The 22,670-nt window shown below is 33.3% G+C and overlaps 2 protein-coding genes across 3 annotated transcripts; one reads left to right on the forward strand and one right to left on the reverse strand.

Moving 5' to 3' along the window:
- Window positions 1–385: 385 nt before the first annotated feature.
- LOC132952713 (uncharacterized) lies at window positions 386–7,264 on the reverse strand. The gene is made up of 3 exons (XM_061025106.1): window positions 6,699–7,264; window positions 4,289–4,715; window positions 386–1,151 (listed from the first exon to the last, which is right to left on the reverse strand). The coding sequence occupies exons 1-3, from the start codon at window positions 6,945–6,947 to the stop codon at window positions 616–618; spliced, it is 1,212 nt and encodes a 403-aa protein (XP_060881089.1). The 5' UTR covers window positions 6,948–7,264; the 3' UTR covers window positions 386–615.
- LOC132952714 (uncharacterized) lies at window positions 4,870–19,833 on the forward strand. 2 transcript variants are annotated; one of them, XM_061025108.1, is made up of 3 exons: window positions 4,870–5,006; window positions 15,514–15,850; window positions 17,572–19,833. In XM_061025108.1, the coding sequence occupies exons 2-3, from the start codon at window positions 15,550–15,552 to the stop codon at window positions 17,988–17,990; spliced, it is 720 nt and encodes a 239-aa protein (XP_060881091.1). In that variant the 5' UTR covers window positions 4,870–5,006; window positions 15,514–15,549; the 3' UTR covers window positions 17,991–19,833. The 2 variants fall into 2 exon arrangements, with proteins under 2 accessions (XP_060881091.1, XP_060881090.1); XM_061025107.1 differs by lacking the exon at window positions 4,870–5,006 and adding an exon at window positions 8,028–8,702.
- Window positions 19,834–22,670: the final 2,837 nt, after the last annotated feature.

Consider the following 22,670-nt stretch of genomic DNA (forward strand, 5'->3'; position numbering starts at 1 on the left):
TTTTAATACGAAAGAGTATTAACTTTGTATTTTTTTTTTAATTATCATACATTAATATGTTCAGTAGTATAGTCTAATTTGCTACCAAAGCCCGCCCTTAATATTGAAAATTAAAGCATTTATTCTGATCCAAAAGTTACTTCACTCAAAATCTAAAGTATACATAAAATATCATATGCTTGAGAACACACAGAAAAAAGTTTCTACAAAATGTGAAGTAAAAAAATCTCAGTGTTTAAAAAATACGGTTTGTTTAAAAATAGACGTAAAAAATTCAAAAATTATGTTTCCCTCTTTTTTGAGAATGTAGATCATTTAATAATATGCAATGTAAAATGTTTGGTCAATGTCAGGGAAAAAACCTGCAATATAATATAATAATGTATACGAGTATACGGTGGTATTTAATACTGAAAAAATCACATAATTTTATAATAATACAATTTTATAATATTGTAACACCATCATATTCTAAAACGAAAATAATAAAATTTGAAATATTATAATAAATAAATAAATAAATAAATAGATAAACATAAATAATAATAATAATAATAGCATTGACGTCGACTGCATGAAGTGGACGAATAAATAATAACATCGAAACCCCACGTGTCAGGCGTTGTTGGTGGGTATGTAAGCTATCGGCGCCAGCGGATATGACAGACGGCCGACGCTGGCCTCGTCGTCCGCGTCCTCGTCGCCGGCCTGTTGGCCCGGGCCGGAAGCGTCACCGGACGGGGCCGTGGCCGGAGCGGCCGGCGCCGCGTGCACGACGCTGACGCGCTGAGGCTGCGGCGGGCCGCGTCCGATCGGGTGATGCGTTCCGCCGTTCTCGTCCATGGTAAGGTGTCGAGCGTAACTGTACGGCGCCGATGAGTACGACGCTCCGTGAACCAGGTGTTCGTGATCGTATATGGCCGGCTTGGTGATGATCTCGTAATGCGACGTCTTGCCGTAACCGCCACCTCCGCCACCACCGCCGCCACCGCCACCGTGGCCTTTGAGCGCGCACACGGCTGCCAGGACGAGCGCCAACATGGCCGTCATCAGCGCTTTGCCTGACATTGCGGCCAGCGACGCGAAGGCGATTGCCGCCAGAGTGCCAGCCGACCACAGGGCCGCTTTCATACCGTCCTTCTTGCCCCGCCCTGAGTGTGGACAAACAAACAAATATAAACGGTTACCAAAACGGTCATCACCCGACAACGGTCGCGGTATGTACCGAGCGCGGCGGCCGTACACAAGCCGCGATCGTCGTCTCGTTGGTTGGAGTTCAGAACTCGCGTCGTGTCGTTGTAGGTGTTACCTGGGTTAGGTTATATATTAACGAATTAATTATTTTACACTTAATACTATATGAATAGGTGACATACTAGGTTGTCGTCTATAATCACCTACAGTGGACCGGAGTCAATATCATTAATCATTAAAAATCAAATCAAAATTAGCATCAACAATAATAGTATACCTAGGTAGTTACGTAGTTTCAATAATATAATTGTTTAAAAAAGTGAATAATTTCTATTGCGTTACGAGGGGGGTATTTAAAAAAGTGCTTTCTTCAAATGTGTTACGAAAATAATATTAAAAATAAAATACATCTCAATACTAGCTGTGCATACAGAATATGCACGTAAAAATTTAAATACATAATATGAATAATAGGTATATTTTAATTTGTTCGTAAAAATTTAAATTTCTAGTTGAAAAAGAAAATTATATATTTCTATAAAATGTTTATTATATTTTTGTACATTCCTAGTAGAAATAATTTTAATCGTCTGTTTAATGCGTTTTAAATTTATTCTATAAAAATATATTATCGAACGTTGGTGCCATGTTTGGTTTTTAGTAGTGAAATCCTGAATAATATTGTTTTGTAAATACCTATTAAAAAAATAATGTTTTAAAACATGTAACGAATCTCGTAATATTTATAATAATTTGTCAGTCAGCGCATATCAACAGGGTTTAATAGATAAATATTATTGTCCCGGAGTCGAAACAATGCGTCCGGGGTCGAAGTATTACGATGGTAGTCCGACCCCGCGGTTCTCGGTTCAAAAAAAAAGGTATAATATTGTAGTATAGGAACTGTCATAAACGATCTAAACACCAAACGTTAAAAGCTAAACGATTTAAATTATTTCGTTTTTCTGATCCATTATAGGTAAGTGTTTATTTTTCATTTAAGACCCGCCTTTTTTTAAGCTCCACCTGTCGTTCTAAATTGTGTCAATTCAGTAAAATGTCAAGACACGTATGAAGTGCCGTTTGGCAAATTTTCAATTTGGAAACGTTGTCAAAATAATTAAATTTCTCGTCTCATTCTGACTGTGGTAAGATATTCACACGAGGTGTTCAATTTTATGAAAACGGATCGAAGTAAAAAATATTACACAGGGACGACTTTTTTTAATATAACGTCTACAATTCGGATTCATTTATAACAGACACCACTACGAAAGGTGTTGTATTAACACATTTTTTTATAAACACGCTCCAAGTATGTTAAACACGACAAGAATATTAAAATAACGGTAAGAAAAACAATGTATTGTTAAGATTAATTTGAGAAAAAAAATTCACAAATCGGGTTAAGGTTACTCGTACCTACTTCCATACATAACATATAGATAATACGTTTTCATGACCGCTTTTACGTCTTCGTAATATTTAAATCTGATTTGATCCAATCTACACAATAATAATAATTGTTCTCATACGTATATTCATGAAAAGGTCATTATTTTCAACAGTTTAGGGCTACGTGACAAACCGATACCATTATATTATTTCAATATAAACAAAAAAAAAATAATAATAATAATGTATCCGACACGGACGAGTTAGCGTTTAAAAACACGGAAAACTTATAGTAATATTAATCGATTCATGAAAACCGTTTGGTCGACGACAATCGAAAGAACGAGCCAGCGAGCGAGGAGGACGAAAAGTAAAAAAAAAAAATATTTGTCGTTCGACTAGATTGAAAATATTATAATACTATTGTGGATTGTACATTTGTACGCATATTTTTTTTATCTCCGAGTATTATAATAATTGTTGTACATCATATTATTATAATCATACGCAGAAGAATACATTTTTTGAAAAGCATCTAAACTAGTAGATATTTGTTTATTACAAAATATACTTATCACAATCACAGGGTCATAGATAATATAGACGGAACATAAGGGATGGTAACGCGTGTAAGTATATGGCGCTTGTTACGAGGATCGGGCTTATCATAATTAATAATGAAATTGAACCAATACACTCTGATTGGCTGTCCTCGGAACAGTATACATCCATACCTCTTAAACTTATGATAAAACTCAATCTATATCTCTTAATCCACGGTTTGGCACAACCACGCCTCCTAGTCCTCGGGGAACATGTTCTGTCTTAATTCTGTAAGTCTATGATTGTGCACCGCAAACCACACTGGTAGATAATATTTAATGGTGCAAAATGAAAACAAAAAGTCTATCGATAATCAGAACTACCTAATTAATAGAATCAGGATCAAATAACTAGGCATTAAGGAAATTGCAGCAAATGGACAGTTTTTAAAATAAGGTTAAAAATAAGATATTTTCGAATAGCGTGCACGTGGGTCTTGTAAATGTGTGAGTATTAAGTGATTATTAGTACATTCATCACCTCGGCGAGTGAACGGTAAACAAATTCTCATGTACTTTTTGTCAATCCTACCAATTAACGTGACCTGAAAACGTGACAAGACTTATAAAAACTGATTTGTCTACTCAAGATCGATCAGGACACATTTTAAGATTTAAAATAATTTAACATTTAAAATAATCAACATTTAAAATTTCATACATTTCTCTGAGTTGAGGAACAAAATTCTAAAAAAATGGTCTGATCGACCACAAGTAGACATGTTATTAATTAACTCAAATTAGTTTTCAGATGTGTTACCGCGTTATCAGGTCCATCGGTATGATTAAAAAGAGATTGGTACATTTTGGTTATAATAACCGACCGTTCACAATCCCCTTAAATATTATTTTCACTTGTATATTTTAAGTCAGATTAGAAGTAGTTACACGGAAATTCAACCCTTAATCGACGAGAAATAGAGAATTAGAATATGCCGTAGTAACATAATAATTGTTCATTTCAGTTTCATTTGATTGACCTTCACCACCTAAAACCAGCTATCATGGACCCGGACCCGCTGGAAATGTCACAACAATGATGGCAATATCACGATACAAACGACAGTGGTTACGTAACGAGTGACGATTATCATTACCGGTCTCCAGCAATCCGGTGGGCAGTATGTTGACGAGCATTTGACTGCTGAGATTGCGCACCTTCTCCACCACTGCCGAGTCGACCAGCTTGACGCTGATGGACAGGCTGTTCAGGTACGCGTCGACTTTTTCCATCAGGTACCCATCCAGCTCATCGGCCGAATCGTTGCCCCGGACCAGCGATCTGACCACGTCCGGAGGTATGCCGCCGTGATGGTGATGCTGGCGATGGTGCTGGTTCTGTTGATGATGGTGACCGCCTCCGCCGCCGGTGATCGTCGTCTGGTTGCCGTCTGAAGCCCGGACGAGCGACACGCCAGGTACCAGCTGATAAGCGCGGGCCGTGCCCAGCCGGTCGATCAGCCGGACCAGGTCCAGTTTCAGGCACGTCATCGTGTACCGGTGCAGACATTTCTTCATCAACACCTGTTGCGCAACATATACGCGGGCGCGCGCACACAAACGACGGTATGTAATAACAACTGGCACGTCGACGAGATCGCCGCGCGAATGTAATAATAATATTATGTCATGTTATGTTTCAATATTTCAGTACAACATTTTTACAAACGATCGTCCCAACAGCGAACACTCGAGTATTATATTTTAGGCGTTTTTTTACGTATTTCCATGTGACGGTTGATTGATAAATAAAGTTTTCTACACATTTCCGCGTAAAAATATCGAATTTACCATTCGGGGGATTCCACACAAGTGGTAAGTACGGTTGTTTTTTTCAAAGAAGTACACCTATACGCGTTCTACCGTGTATACTGACTCCGAAATAAAATTTTTTTTTTTTTATAATTCAGAATCAAATGATTCAAAACATATTTCATAATAAATTGAAATATGTTTTCAAAATTACTATCGGAATAAAACTCAAGCCAGTACGCTGCAATGCGTATATAGGTCTATTTTTCTCAAGAAAACGGTAGTGTGGAATCCCGTATAGGTTCTAGAAAATATTAACAAATATGGATGAAAAACAAATATAGTCAATACTTTGAAATAATCATAGTGTTCACTGCTAAAATAATCGAGGTATATATAATTTATAATTTTTTCATATAATAAAATACCGGGCACTAAGTTAATTTAAACTCGGAAATGTGTGATAATGGAACAGTGAGGGAATGAGGGATATGTGTCGATAGTTATTATGTGTCATGGATATCGTATTATTTTCATAATAATTATTATTGTCAAATGTGAGTATATTTATGGATTTTTTAGAAAGTCTGTTTCATCGGAGAATTGGGGTAGGGGTGTACTTATATAATTTATATGTACTGAACCATTTGACGTAAATTCATTATTTTAGTAACATATTTTTAATTTAATATTCCTAAGCAGAATATTATTCAGAGTATTTCGATGTATAAAATTCAAATTTTGGACTAGCTGTTTATTAGTTATAAGCTTATATTTAAAGTTTAGATGAGCGCAGTAGTGAACTATCATTTTGGGATACTCGTGTACTACTCCTCTCCACTCATTTCAACTTTAAATACTATTATAACTCATAAACTACTCCACCAAAATACGATATGTTTATGTAAAAAAACAACTTAAAATTATTAAGAAAATTATTTTTAAAATAATCAGTGTATTACGTTAAAATGATAACCCGGTAGGTATATAATATTGTATATTAACAAACACACGTGACAGGTAATTGCATAATAAGGATGAAAAGACGTGTGCGGTGGACAATTTGAAAATCATTACGCCAAACATAGCACAGTAGCATGACAGAGGACAATAAAAAAAAATTAAAAATACGTAACGATCCTTAGATCCTAAATAAATTACATATTATAATATTGTTATATAAAAAATAAGCATCTAATAAATTAATGTTAGTCTTCTCAAATAGGTGGAACTAGCACAAAAGGTTAGGTGGGGGCTAATAATATATTAATGATAAAATTTATGAATCCGTTCGGAACAAAATATCACACCACTGTGTAAAACGCTTAACGTACATTTCACGTTGTGGACTTCTTTACCTCGACGTTCGATGGAAATAATAACATTGATAAAAAACATGATATCAAACTTAGAACGATTCGAGCAAACTTTATGCACGAAAATTGACGATTTCGTCGTTTTTAATTAATCAGATTTCCGATGATTTTTCTTCGACAACTGTAGGGTGTTGTGTGATTGATTATAATTAGATACTTGATAATTGTCAAACGTGAGCACGGGTTCGAATTTAAAAACGTAAAACGATATCTCTATCGTCTTCCGGCAATCGTTTGCAAGTCGTGGGTGGCGATGGTTGAGGTGGTGGTGTCAGTGGTAGTGGCGTGGTGGTACACGCGTACACATGCAAAAATTCGCGATCAATTTGCGCGGGGCGGAAAGTGAAAAAGAAAAAAAAAATGCGAATTTTCTAATTACCTGCTTGAGGAGTTCCGTGTTGGCCGATTCATCGTACTTGGCCTGGTGTTGAGCGTTGGTGGTCGTCATCGGTGGTTGCAACGACGACAGTAATTGCGGTCCTCCGCCTCCGACGACGTCCGGCACGGCCGTGGTATCGGTCTGCCCTTGCACCACCGAGGCGGCGTTCAGCAGGCAAGTCGCGCACAGGGCCACCGCGATCGCCGCTGAGGCGTCGCGCTTTCGTCGGCCGCACACGAATGTCTGCATGACGATAGTGACGATGATGGCGGTGGTTCGGGTCGAGAAGAAACACGACTGCTTGAAAACGCAATTGAAAGGACGACGGAAACCAGTGCAGCGCGGTGAGCTTGCAGCGACCGCGGTATAATGCGGACGAAGAGGACAACGAACAGTAATCTGATGATGACTCTTGTGGAGCCGACCTGTGGTGTTATCGGAACGGAATGAACCCGCGAACTGGAGCTGTCCGATGGCGCGTGGGTAGTTTTTATAGAGCCGTGTAACGAAACGATTACCGGTGGAAGTGTGCGGCGCGCGCTCGCGCGTATGCGTGTGGATCGAGAGACGGAGGATGGAATGAAAAAAAAAAAAATACGTTGGAAATCGTTTTGCGTAGGTAAAAGTAAACGGGCGGTGATTCGGCACAAACTGACACAATGTGTGTCAAGAGGGTAGGTATAGATGGCGGCGAGATTTCCGCGGAAAATTAATTATCACACGGACGGCGCGCGGCGATGATTTCAATGGGCTCGCGCGCGCGGCGTCCGTTTTTTTTTTCATTACCGTCGGAAAATTGTTGTTCTTTCCCGCTTTTGTTTTTTACTCATTAAACTATACTCGTGCCCGGACGCCGGTCAGTCTACCGCGCCAGAGTACGATTTACACGTCATGTGTACTATATATTATCATCGTTATCGTTACAGCGCGCGATCGCCGGACCCGACCACCGGCCTGATTATTTATTCCGTCCGCGATTCGTACGATATTATCGTGTACGTATATGCGCGCGTGTCAAAACGATGCCGAACGCTTGTTTGCGCGGGGGTTCGAAACCGGCGCGTTTTCACTGTTTTTAATTCCCCGTAAATTCACGTGCGCGCGTGTGTAAACACACACACACACACACACACACACACAATGAGGATAATGTTATTATGAATATAACGACAACAATACCACATTATATACTATTATAATGGCAATTACCTATGGGCTCTGCCTATATACACCATTATTATTGGCCATAAGACCGTAACCGGCCGATTTTCGAAATCTTCCATCGAATCTACCCGCTTTGTAGACCTCTACCGCCGCCGCCGCCGCCAGTTGGCTAAACGGTCCCACAGAGGCACCATCGCCGTAGTCGTCGTTTCGTTAGCTTACAATCATCATCATCATCATCATCATCGTATCCGTCGTCTCGTCGGAAAAACGGCATAGGCTGCAAAAGGTGTGTAATATCATACGACGCAGCAGCGGTGGTATGCCGATCGGTGTATTATAACCGACGAAGTCGAAACGAAATCCGCCGACGGGGGAGGGAATATTAATGAGAAAAAAAACGACTGGTTTTATATGGAAACGTTTACAGCCGACGCTATTGTTTGACGGTTCACTTGTCGCGACAATGATTTTTCGCCGATTCACGCGAAGACAGCAATAATTATACATATATACCGGCGGTGGCGGAGGCGGATCACACACCCCGACGACGACGGCGCCGCTCGTTAGCGGTACAATATACCAGCGCCATCAGTCATTAACCTTCCGTGCACTTCAGTCGTCGTAGCTCTCCGCGGCCACCACCGCAGAACTTGCAATACTATTCTATTGGTATCATAAAAGCGGTATAACGCATAATATTATTAAGTCACCACTCGCACCGGGCCCAACGACATGCACCCTCCGTGGCTGCCACTGTGTCCTGTCGTCCTGTACCTGATCGCCGGAGCGACGGTCCTGCTGGCCGCCGACAACGTCACGACGTCCACGCCGGTACAGGTGCGGTATATTATAATAACATTAATAATGTGATAATACTTAATAGTCGTAATATAAATATTATGTCGATAGGGTGTGTGTCATGTATTTACAAAATTATCACGATTTGGCCGATGGCTTTGAAGGGTCGAGAGGACTTATGTTTTTAAGAATGTATATTTAACTTCTAAAAGGTGTTTGAATTTCACTCGTCTGTCGAATTTTGTTTTCTATCTATGTCGTATTCCGGATAAAACAAAAATATGATTGACGGCGAGTTTCGAGTTAAATTTCAATCGAATTATTTTATTTAGTCGATCTATGAACAGATTAGCATACATCGAAAAGCTCTATAATATTATAATGTTATATTTTCCGCACCGTTGAAAAAAATATTATTATTGAGTGATTTTATTCGAGGAAACGATGTTTAAAAGGGTAGATGCTTAGAAAGAGAAGGATGAACAATTTTATTTTAAAAATAGTTTACAATATGTTATTATGTTATAATATAGGTGTCTATTTATTTTAAATTGTTGTAACCAATTTTACCTAGCGTCCTAGAGTTAGAAAAAACATGTACAAACTTACCTCACGAAATGTTTTATGCCATCGACCACCACTTGGTGATTGAGAAATGAGAACTGATTTCTCTTAGTAATATTTTGATTATTTTTTATTATTATAAATGTCTTCAACAGTCTGTTATGGTTATTTGCCTGTAATGTAAAGTTTATAAATACGCGTAAGGCGTCTATGCCTACTTTTTTAATAGATTTTTAGTTTCACATAATCTTCTTTCGTTGTTTTATTCAACGTCATACATGATCACCCCCTCCAGGAAATGTTTCACCTTTTAAACTATATTCGCTTTGGCCTATAACCTAGAGAGTACAAGGTTTTAGACCAGTTTTTAGGCTTTTTGTATTATTTATGTGTACCAAATTATAATATTATCATGTAGGTATTCATATATTTAGTTTTGATTAAATAAAAGCTTTATATTATACTGCTGTATTAAAAAACTATCGTCTAATAATAATTATCTCTACCAAATGTATTAGAACCATTTTCATTTTATTAGTATATTTGTTTAAAGTTTTTCCTCATGGCAAATTACTCAAAAATCTTAAGATAATAGTTTAAACTTTAAATGTATCATCATACTATGGTTAAAATGTTTGATCTCTAAAACCGTACAAGGTTAGGTCACTAAAATATGGTATTTATTGAAAACAAAAATCATGGTTGAACTAAAAAACGTATTGTGTTCCTTGATTCAGTTAATTATTATTATATACAAACGAGGGACCTGCAGTTAAATAGACTCAATTTCACTGCATAATATTCTAATAACCAAGTGGTTTGGGTTAATCGTGTGCTCAAACACGTATTTTATGTATATTTTACGTATTTTATAAGTTATCCACGACATGTTCTGTGGTGATCTAAAGGTAATTTTTTTTTATCTTTATTGTTATTCACTAGTGTCACTGTTCGACTTTCTTATCGTCTATTCTTCAACATAGATTTACGATTCATTATCAGAATTCAGAACACTTAACACGTGGATTAACGAATCCATACTGCCGTAAAACCATTGACAATGGCGAGAAACCATTCCATCATCGTGTACCGCATGAAAAATCTTTAGTTTTTTATGTTTTTTTTTTTTTTTTTTATCATCTTATATTCGTATTTTTATTTGTTCCATTGTTCTGTATCATTCGAAATTGGAACAAATACATTGGTTTAATGTATTAATACCATTAATACCAATATGTCAAATTAATACGCATTGTATAATAATATATACCTATTAGTGATACTGTAATGTAGTTCAGCACGTTCGTTAATAAAAACAATTATCACCTTACACAATCAGCAGTAAGCGACCCGTCAAAATTTGAATGATTGGATAAGTTTTTTTTTTGTTCTTGTACCTACAAAATATTATTTGAACCGAATTCTCCAATTATATTTTACAACCATTTTTTCCCGGTAACTCATCTAGAATGTTTGGGTTTAGGCATTGTGAATCGTATAACGAATAAATCTAACCTGACGAAAGTGACATTAGCATGATTACTGCATGCACGTAACACATTACCTACTTCAAAAAATTTAGTTACCACGATGAAAAACGATTCGTTTTGTTCACAATCGAATGTCTATAATTTATATGATAATGGATTACCAATACTGGTATCGGTTTCGTGTCGTTCAGTCCATTCTGAGAATTCTTATTTTGATTTTAACAATAAATAGTTTATACTACTTTCACACATATACTCTTTTATTGTGAAACTAATTAAATAAGTAAAAAAAATCCATCGGTCACTGAATTAATGTATAAACTATATGCTTATACATACCTACCGAAACTAAACAATGACTTTCCCCAGCTATCTAAAATATTAAATACAATTTTTGATTCAATAAATCAAAATCAATTTTGAAAGTTGATATTTTACATATACATATACAGTGAAACTTCCATACAACAATCTTCCATTTAACAATTTTCGTCATACATTAAGTAGCATCATTTTTTTTTTCGTCAGGTCTTCCTGTTACGCCCTGTATAATATACAATTGTGTTTAAATGTAAAGCTCTTAATTAACATTTAAGAATTATATCAATTTACAATACAAAGAATATGAAAAAAAAAATACAATTTTATAATTTGGAATAAGAGATAATACTATCAAATAAGTGCAGTTAAGTAGGTAGTTCTTTTAAAATACACGTTAAATGTTAACTATATAATAATTTTAAAAGTAATCACTATTGTAAGTACTATATATTATATAATAAATAAATATAATTTTTCTATGAACAATTATCTGTTTGGTTTTATAAATTGCATTTTTCTAATTGATACATATTAATTTTTACATTTATACATCCTAAGAATATTAGAGACTTTAATGAATGTATTGGAATAATACTAATATTTCTTAAGATTTTACTTTGTAGAAAGAAACAATTCAAATTATAATATATTATAATATAATGTAATTCATCTAATTTTTTGCGTTAAGTATATTTTTTCTTTAACAACAGTAAATATTGGTGTATGTTAGAATATTGATCGCACAAAAATTACATTTTTTAGCTGTCATTATATATAGAAATTTGCAATTCAATATAATATTATAAGCTAATTAGGTAGAAATTAGCAATGGTACTAGTGTACGTAAGTAGTATGTTTATTATAACAGGTGCCACTTTAATAATAAAATAAATCTAATGAATTATGCTTATATATATTATTATTCAACATTAATATGATATCATTTTATTATAGTTGAATTCTATTGATTCTATAATATGGATAATTAAAAACTATAAATTTAATAACAGTTTACTATTATTAATAAATTATATTGTCATCCGGTATAATACATTAAAATTAATTATCTAAATATAATATGTAGATACTACGACTGAATAACATTGATATACGTAAGCGATGCGAAATGTATACGATAAATATGCAAAGATAAACTTTTCTGCTATAGGTTCTCATATTTTATCGTAGAACAGACATAATTTCATTCTAAAATATTTGAAGTAAAACACAAGTTTTAAATTGTAATTTTTTTTTGCTTTTTACCTACTGTATAAAATATAAAATGTGTTAAAATTAATGTCAATAAATACAATTAGTGATAATTATTCATAAAATCATACAACTGAATGAATTTCAAAAATGTACTTATTGTACTTACTGCAGCATAATAAAATCAAATAATAAAACAATGGAGTAAGATGTAGATAAGTTATTTTAAATAAAGTCATATAATAACACTATTATCGTTTAGGTTATTTATACTTTTAAATGGGCACCTCTCAGTATTTTTAGTTATTATTTTTTAAATCACATAATACCCGTTAGTGTGAAATGATCGTATGTTATTCGAAATATTTTGAACACTTGATGCAATACTGATACATCACCAACTTAACATATTTTACTTCTTTAACTTTATAAAAATAATTGTTTAAAAGTGTAAGTTGACTATCATACCCAATATACTATATTTTATTCGTCATAAAAATTAATAATACTCACATTTTTCGTTGGAATATAAATTTAAAAAATATTCCGTAGGAACTAAAACCCGTCAAACCACAAAACCCTGCAATCGTTTCAATCTATTTGCCTCCGCTTAATAACCTCTAGGTATGTAACCAACAAAAATCTCCATAAAGAACTGAATCTACCAACCCTCAACGACCTGGCCAAACCTCATTACAACAAATTCTATTCAAAGCTCCACTTGCATTCTAATCCATTACCAAAAAGACTTTCCTTTGTCACTCTCATATCCAGAAGGTTGATAAGGCAATAGTCCAGAGACCTGCTAAAATCATAGTAATATTAACTTAAACTTGTCAGGCGGCACCGCTTTTCTCACCTAAACGCCATTGTCAAATTTGTTATCAGATTTACTTATTATGCCATGTTTTGTATACATTGTAAATATATTGTTTTATAAAAAAAAAGAACTATAGTAAAAGAGCGTATATCTATGGGGTTAAATTGTAGAATGTATTTAAAGTACCTATCTCTGAATTTAATTAACAATTATGTATTAACCATAGTTAGTTCAATCAATTATGTAGAGTTGTATACATTTGTCATAATTATTGTTTAGTTTAATGACTGTTAGTATTTTATATCTAGGGCTGGGACGAGTGAGAGTGAGTTTAACAAGATGATAATATTAATCTAATTACCAGAAATAATCAAATCAAATTACCATATGATTTTATTATATTCCATATAATATTTATTTTGTATCTTATTTTGTTACAAATTTATTATCTTTAACATGAACAAAGCCAATACATTAAAGTATAAACTAATCCTTGCATTACTAAATTACTTGGAAATTATAAATAATATATATCATTTTTTAATACACAATATTGACTTGTCAGGTTAAATGTTAAAGAAATAATTTGTATGTTTTTTAAATAGGTATTTAAAATTATAAAAACATTTAAAATAAGTAAAATACATTCAAATCATATTAGAAAAGTTATGATAATATTATGTAGGTATTATTGTTATAAAAACTTAGTGAGAAAATGTTCATCATAACACATCACCTTTTCTATAAGTTTAGTTTTTACGAAATTCGTATACAATTTAAATATTTTTTACAATCGAATCGTAGAGAGTACCTATCTATAATAATAATATCATGTTCCAGTGAAAACTATAATATTTCAACTCATTTGACGTATGCGTATAATTTAATGTGTGTAATATAACATGCGTATATATTTTTGTTACCTATATTGTACAGTGTACACACTATATGAACTCCATACGAGTATATCGCGTATGTATATAATATTATTGTTCTCAAATCACGTGAAATCGTCTACATAAAACGTATTTTAATTTTATTATAAAAAAAACGAGTAGCAGTAATAATAATAATAATAATAATAAAATAAATAAACAAACCGAATGGTTTTCCCTTTTCGTACACGAAACATTGTTGTAGATATAGGTACTTATATACTTGTATAACACACGAATACATTGTTATTATTATTACGATGACCTGCATATTGATGATACGGTTATTAGTGTCGGATCAGACGTGCTCTACATCTGCGGCATAACCTTCTACACACTGTAAACACATACACACACAATAGATAATATTCCCATCAGCTTAACAGGCATACCACACTAGATGCGTTTCACGTGAAGACAATATAATATATACCTAAGTATGATATGATATTATTATGTGATATATCTTATATATATACACATATAGGTGTAGAAGAATCCAAATTCGTGTACACCTATGATGGTACGCGAGTCATGTATCCACGATATTATGTACCTTATGTTTATGATAGCTGCGGGCGCCGGGGTAATAAGCACTTTTCACTGTCGTCGAAGATCGATGAAATACGCATTTCATTCACGTGAAATATAACCATAAAAAATATATTATTATGTACGGTTTGAGTTTACAAAATATATGTAGCAACTGCAAACAAATTGAATTGTGCACAGCTATAGATCGCAGCATTATGACGTATTGCATACACCATATTATTATTAATAGACACATATTCTACGGTATTATATTCAAACGTTTTTACATTTAAGCGTATTAATAATATTATGTATTAATGCGGTTTTTATATCAAAAATATTGTAGATACATAGGTTATATTAAAGTAAATTAGTAAGTAAAGTAAAGTAAGTTATCGTTACTCAACATACTTAAGCTAATTATACTTTCCAAGTTATTATGGCGATATTCTCGAGTCTCGACTAACGCATATTATTATTGAGACGTCGTCTGCAAAAAATATTACATCGATTCTAGAAGATATGTTATCCAAACAACCAAACGATGTTTGGATTTTGAGCATATAGTTTTATATTTTATTACGAGGGTAGGTACAGTTTGCACGAGGGACTAGCTGAGTTGGTAAGGAGATGAATGCTATGATATACTCTTTTTTCGATTCATCGACACTCTTGATACTTAACCATCTAGCAGGATTGAGATCATTGGTAATATAAAAATATGTCGAAGATATAGTTACAAACAGTATTGTTCGTTGAAATCAAGAGTTAATATTTTTATAAAAAAACAATGTTGGTACGTATCTAATGTCGAAGAGAGTAATATTTACCGTAATAGAAATCATACGTTTTGTCATCTCCCTATGTAATAATACCATGTAATAAAATATCATAAACCACTACGCAATATTATGATAGTGTCGTGTGGACTAAAAAATGATTATACTTAACTAGCGAAACGTGTTTGGCTGTTGCAGGAAGGTCTACAGGTGCGATGCTCGAACAACTACACGATGACTTGCGTCAAGAGGGACGTGCTCTTGTTTCTGGACGCCATGGACGGCGAACGGAGCTACGAGCTCTATCCGGGATTCACGTTGTTCCAGAGGCGTAGTCCGTCAGCTGGCCTGCTGCCGAACAACGAGTCGCTGGACGCGGCCAACTCCAGCCAGCTGGACCACATGATCGCCAAACGGCTCAACGATTACGTGGAGAGCATCGATCTGCGGGTCAGACTCCTCAATCCGATCAACGCGACGGCCCGATCGGTTGGTAACAGCATGCTCGAACGGATTTTGCCGTTTCTCAGAATGAGTATGACTAAACGCATAATGTTATTATTTACCGTCAAGTCTTTGCATTACTTACTGCCCAAACTGTTGAAAAAACTAAGAATTTAAGCACAAAAAACTGACGTAGGTACACACGCAGCATACTATACAGCCACCCCACCCCTACGTCATGACCTTATAGATTTTTTAGGAAACGTCTTAGCAGGAGACAATACATACGACGTCCTCTTAAAACACACTTAAAATAGTTATTTTATAATAAGTGATTTAAAACTATATTATGCAAATACATGCGGGTTTAAACTTTTAGTTTTCGCTCAATAATTTTCGCTTTGTAGAGGACAAATTGTCCTAGGGACGCCCCAATATCATAATAATAATATATATTAATATAACAGTTATATAATATAATATACTATACATACACGCCCACTTGATAACACGCATTTTATTGCACTTATTGTAAATATTACTAAACGTCTTATCACTGTTCTATAATATTATAATATTGTATACTGTCAGGTTGGCAGTCGTATTATCCCACGCGTTTAGCGCAAAAACATATAACTTCCGCGGGGATATTCGATTGTTAATAAAATATCAAATAATCAACGTTATAACCGATTATTATAACATGATTGTCTGCAGTAGTTCTCTATTACCTATATTGATTTTGTCCGCGATAATTGGTATACATTTGTTGGTAGTAAGAATTATATTGAACGCGCGAGGTGAAAGTCGTCTAAATTGTTCGACCGACGCGTATATATATATTATACATAGGCACGTCAACAATAACGAAATGTAATTATTATTTTGGAAACAAATTAAACGCGGTACACGGCAATTATACTATCCGTCAAATGGTTTATTAGGTACGTCTGCTGTGGAGAAAAAAAATTAAAATTGAAATCGGCCGGCGTGACGCCACTGCAGGGACACGCATCAGCAACGTGTCATACCGTTTCTAGATATTACCTATATACGCCACACATAGAACTAAAAACTAAGTCTAATAAATCTTTATACAAATTTTCGAACGTGCGACGCCGAACCAAAAATCAAAACGCTATCTTAGGCGCGCTAAATTGGATCTAAAAATTCTAAAGGGAAGTACCTACGAAGTACGGCATAACACGACGTGTTCGTATAGTTTATCCGTTTTTTATATTCTGAGCGGAGCGATGTTTTTTTTAAATTCAAATGATTCATCAATTCGACGCGTCGGGTATAAGATTTCGAATACACAATTGTTCGCTTCACTTACACTGGGCCAGTCAGCCGATCATACTCATCACCTCATAATAGGTTTGGAAACCACTGCTTTGCGAGAAATCAATTATAACAATTTTAGATTCTGTTTTAATTTTGACATGATATGTGTTATTAGCAGTGATCCGCGATTATCTTATTAAGCCGGTAGCTAAGTGGTATTTTTTTTGATACGTTTCCATAATAATATAATATAATGCAGCTTAAGGACAACTTTCGGTCGCCTATAGTTCCATTTTACGACAAACCAGTTTTTCGTAAGATCCGGGGATTTAGTTTATATTTAAAAAGTATCAATAATACGCTTGCAGAAACGTGTGATTATAGCTCGCCAAATAATCGTCTATGATAGGATCACAGTTTTGGGTTTTCTGTGGGTATTTCGAGTTCTTAATCCGAAATATTTAAAATCGTTGTTCAGCGGATCTTTCATATCATTTTGTTTTTTTTTTTTTTTTGGAAAACTGAAAGGTAGAAAAAAGAAAGACTACCACGGCCTGTACTGGGCGGCGGGCACGATGGCTGCCATCGGGACCAGCGCCCTGATGGCGCTGTCCAGCAAGGCCTTGATGACGGCGGGCGCGGCGCTGGCCCTGGCAATCTACAGCTGCATGAAGGGCGGTGGCGGTGGCAAGGGCGGTGGCAGTCACCTGACGGCCACTCTGATGGAGGAGAGCACCCTGGTGCCGCACCGGCAGTGCGCCGAGGCGGTGGTGGACATCTCTGGATTGCACAACTATCCGGCGGACGTGGAACGGTATCCTGGGTCCCGGAAAACGGTAGACATCGTGTCGCCCGCCATGCCCGTCTACAGGATCCATCAGACGTCCGAAGACTACTCGTCGTCGTACGGCTCGTCTCAGCCCCAGTCCCAGGCCCAGTACCCGTAGCGCCTCGGCTCTGCTATAGGTAGTGGCGGTAGTGGTGTAATGTACGACTACGACGGCAATAACTTAACTATAAGGCACGGAACTCGATGACCTAAAAATGTTTCAAAAATGCACGAAAAAAATTTTTAGATAATAATTTAATACACCTACGTGACCTAATATACATTTAATTAAAATATGAAACATTGTTTCGTAATATAAATTCTAAAAATCTAGAAATTGAACAAAACAAGATTAACAGGATTTCTCCGTCAGTCGAAAAAATTATTACTTTCGAATTAAAATGCTCTTAAACGAGCTGCTCTACCTATTTGAAGATTTAATATTATTTTTATCTTATTTTTTTTTAAAAATATATTAAAGGTAAAGGTTATTGCAGTTTATATAAATGTTAACGTAAATTAGATTTTTACGGACACGGGACACCCGTATACTACGACTACTGAACGCTAAACTTTAAAAACTGTAATGATAAAATATAATTTATTATATTTATATTTATTATTTACTATTACAACCAAGGCTAGGTATTAACGAGTTAAAAAGTTAAAATTAAGTTAAAAAGTTAATTTAATTTTAACTTTTTAACTTAATAATTAAAATTAACTAAATTTCTTTCTTAATTAACGTGAAATTAACGAGTTAATTTTTCATTTTAAGAAGTAAGTTAAGTTAATTTATTTAATTTATAATTTTATAATATTTCAGTATTTCAGTCTATTTCGTTTTCATGTCAAAAAATATGTACCGTAAATTGTTTAAAGTTAAAAATGTATATCATTTGAATCTAACTTATATGGAAATACTGCAGTATGAAGTATTAATACTATATCCTATAGTTTAGTTTTGGGTTGGAAAAAAAATTAAGTACGCTAGCGTTGTTTAAACAAACTAACTTTTTTTTAACTTAATAAAAAGTTAACAAAAAGTGTATTAACTTTTAATTTAACTGAGTTAAAAAAAAAATCTTAACTTGCCCAGCCTTGATTACAACTAGGTATTTTATAAGTTTATATTATCTAACAAAAACACTATTAATTATCTTACAATAATTACAACCTAGCAAGTAGCTATCTGATTTATCTTTTGATATGCAGCATGCAAAATAATATTATGCGTATGCACTGAGCATGTTTGCATTTGTTTGACTAATATAGTAATATTTAGGAGATAAGGGAAATTAACGGTTTTTTATATGAAATATATCGAATAAATGATTTTGTCATTTCAATATTATAGAAATCGTGTCAGCGTGTGACTATACTTTGGTAATAATTTAATTGATTTCCAAAAAACCGAGAAATATAAAAAAATGATAATAAGTCATAACGTTGACGTACACTTAAAAAAATGTATCATTATAATATTCTGCACCATTCCATAAAATATAAAATGTCTGTAGAGACGAGCAACGCGCATTAGAGTGAAACAAAAAACAAAGTCATCTACGCGATCGATAATATATAGTACCTACCTATTACAGTATCACCATAGTTTAGTATATTTTTTGATTTACAATGTTTCAATGTTTTAATTACTAAGACCACAACGTGTGTATAATAAGATAATGCTAATGTTGTATTGGCTAACTTTTTACAAAAATCTGGTGTTAGTGCAATATTTTAATGTTTTTTTTTATAATAATAGCTTATGATAGTAAATACTACATACAAGGTGATTGATAGTTATATAATACTATATATAATATAATACTATAATATAATATAATAATACAAATAATTATTGACGAATAGCATTTTTTGTACGCAGCAAATTATTTATTTTTGAAAAATTGTATTGAAAAAATTGGACTTTATTAAGTATATTGTTTTGAATTGTATGGTAACAGCATATTAATATATTTTATTGTTTAAATTGTTTAATTTATTATTAAATAATCTGTAACAATACTTCTATTATAAATATTTTAATCAATTGTGTTGGCATACGTTTTTATGTTTTTACATGTTTATGTATTACATTATTACATAGGTAGCTACTTATAGACCGTAGTTGTTATAGTTATAATTGTATACATTATTATTTATCAGTTATTAAAAAATTGTAATTTAATTATAAACTGTCTCATTTAGTCATCGTGGTTTTCTAGGACAGCGTTTCCCAAACTATTCCTCTATCGGACCCCTTAGAGTATAGTAACAACGGCGTTGTTTTAAAAAAATATTATTGTGAAGCCCGTAATAAAAATAACCTAACCTAACAATAATAAATAATAACAATTCGCGGACCCCCTTTGGCATACATGGCGGACCCATACCACAAACCCTACCAGTGGATCTTCGGACCACAGTCTGGGAAACGATTTTCTAGGAAGATGTGCATCTTACTTTTTGGTATTTTCTTCTTTTAGCTGCAGCACAAAACTGGTAATAGCTCAATTAGCAAGTAGACACTGGAAAAATAATTACTCTGAATATTAACAAGGATATACCAAGCGTTTACATACTACAAAAGTATTCAGCCAAAGATCTGAAACTGTCGTGCGAGTAAACTAAAATTAACATAAACTAAATTAACTTTTTTTTGAAAATGTTTGGAGAGTATATATTTTGAACCATACATTAAATTAATGTATCCATGAATATTATAATAATTGATTTTAGACTTATATTTTTAAACATTTTTATAAAAATAATTATAAATGGCCATAAGATATTTCAAAGATATTTCCATTCGTTTTCCGTAAAATAATTCCAACTTTTTGAAAACTTAGTTTTAGTGTGAATATAATCTAAAAATAATACAATTGTTAATTGCAAAATAAAATCTGTTATACGCTCATAAGAAAACTATGATCAAATTTTTATGGATTTCAGAATATATACTTCTTGATCTTGATTCTAATGTATAGTAATATTAATTTGATGTTAAGTCCTGAAAATAAATCATATAAGTCTACAATTCACAAAGGATTATTATATTTTTCAATGAATACAACCATAATAATCTTATTACTAAACCCACAAAATGTATTTTCTCAAACAAATTAACATGTATAACTCAATTTAAACTCATTATTGTGTTTACCTTTCTGTAGCTAAATAATATTATTTCATCAGCCAATAAACTTGGCAATTAAAGCTGCACCATATGAGTACAAAAAAAAAAAATATATGTATATATAATATTTTACTAATACTGTGTTGCATTATATCTTGTAGGTAGATACCAACCTATAATAATTGTATAAAGAAACTTACCACAGTCGAAGACTTAGCCTTCAACGTGTAATATAAAAATGGTTGTCAATGTGTCAAACACATTTTATTCATCCAATTTTACAGAGGTCAGAAACGATTTTCACTTAATATTAAAGAATACTTTGTATGAAACAATCAGATTATTTTCAGATGTGAATAAATTAAAATTATATAAACAAGTAGACTAGGTAGTAGGTACAATTAATAATTATTTTGTTAAAAATAGTTGAACACCGGTATTAATAGTTTTCACATTCATATTGTGGGAAATGTTTATAGCCCCTTAAAGTATCTTTGATGCAGCAGAAAATACATAAATGATTAAACTGTTGATGTTTTACATTTACTTGTTTAAAACAACAATATTTATCTATGTGTACCTTTTAATATCTTTTTAATTATCTATTATTATCCATAGTTAATATCGTTATTTTGATTTTAACAAACTTATGATAATTTATTGGCTGTGATACGTATTTCCTAAAAACAGATCAAAATTTTTAGTTTTTCACGTTGTCAACAAAATATGTAAATGTATGCGTAATACAGATTAATAAATTGTTGTTAATTGTTATAAATCCTATAACAAATTTACTATAATATTATAAAAATGATGTTTTTTAAATACGATATTATTTTAATTGTTGTTAAACATTTTAGATGAATATTGAGTACAAATCGTATTATGCATTTCTATAAAGGTTCATTCTCCATTTAAAAAATTATAATAATTGTCATTTGACATGATATATAGAGAGGTGGTAACGTATTACAGTTGAGTCCAATCGATCCAAAATATTTACACGTCATGATTTGGTTCGAAAACTCAACTGACTCCAAAATATATTTTCCATTACCATTTTACAAACATAGGAGTTAGTACTGTAACATTAGGTGTACATAATATTATATGAACATTTATCGCTACAGAGTATCGGAGATCGACTATACCGCTTACTGCTGATTGAAAATAATCATACAAACCTACTTATTTCATATCGTTCTATTAATAAATTACATACCTATATTATACATAAGATAGCCATAGGAAAATCAAATATCAACTAGCTAGTGTATAATTTAGGCGTATTATCAGACAGGATTCAGCCATAAATATAATTATAAACCTGGGACTGAAATATTTAACTCGCAAGAGTATAAATGTAGCAAACGTATTTCTTCGTAATAGTAAAACCAAAACTATAACTTATTATCCTAACTACTAACTTTACTTTAAAAACAAATAAGTACTACAGACAACAGAATTAAGATTTTCTTAGTGATCTTGAAATATGTAAGGCAAACGTTGAAACATCCACCAAAAAAAAAAGTGTTAATTATACTGTATCGCTCACATAATATCATAACAATAGATTATAATATCCTCACCCAATTGTGGCAAACCATAAGCTCATCAGCTAGAGTTGATCTTCTCGCGAAAATAATATTGCATTTTTAA

Source organism: Metopolophium dirhodum, chromosome 9 (assembly GCF_019925205.1).
Source record: "Metopolophium dirhodum isolate CAU chromosome 9, ASM1992520v1, whole genome shotgun sequence".
Classification (NCBI taxonomy): Eukaryota; Metazoa; Arthropoda; class Insecta; order Hemiptera; family Aphididae; genus Metopolophium; species Metopolophium dirhodum.

Bases quoted from the DNA above. Each gene is read 5' to 3' on its own strand.
- LOC132952713 (XM_061025106.1), bottom strand. From the start codon at position 6,947: ATGCAGACATTCGTGTGCGGCCGACGAAAGCGCGACGCCTCAGCGGCG. The intron at 4,716-6,698 runs GTAATTAGAAAA...GTTGCGCAACAG, and splicing joins ACACGGAACTCCTCAAGCAG to GTGTTGATGAAGAAATGTCT. The intron at 1,152-4,288 runs GTAATGATAATC...GTCCACACTCAG, and splicing joins CACCGGATTGCTGGAGACCG to GGCGGGGCAAGAAGGACGGT.
- LOC132952714 (XM_061025107.1), top strand. From the start codon at position 8,598: ATGCACCCTCCGTGGCTGCCACTGTGTCCTGTCGTCCTGTACCTGATC. The intron at 8,703-15,513 runs GTGCGGTATATT...TGGCTGTTGCAG, and splicing joins CGACGTCCACGCCGGTACAG to GAAGGTCTACAGGTGCGATG. The intron at 15,851-17,571 runs GTATGACTAAAC...GAAAACTGAAAG, and splicing joins TTTGCCGTTTCTCAGAATGA to GTAGAAAAAAGAAAGACTAC.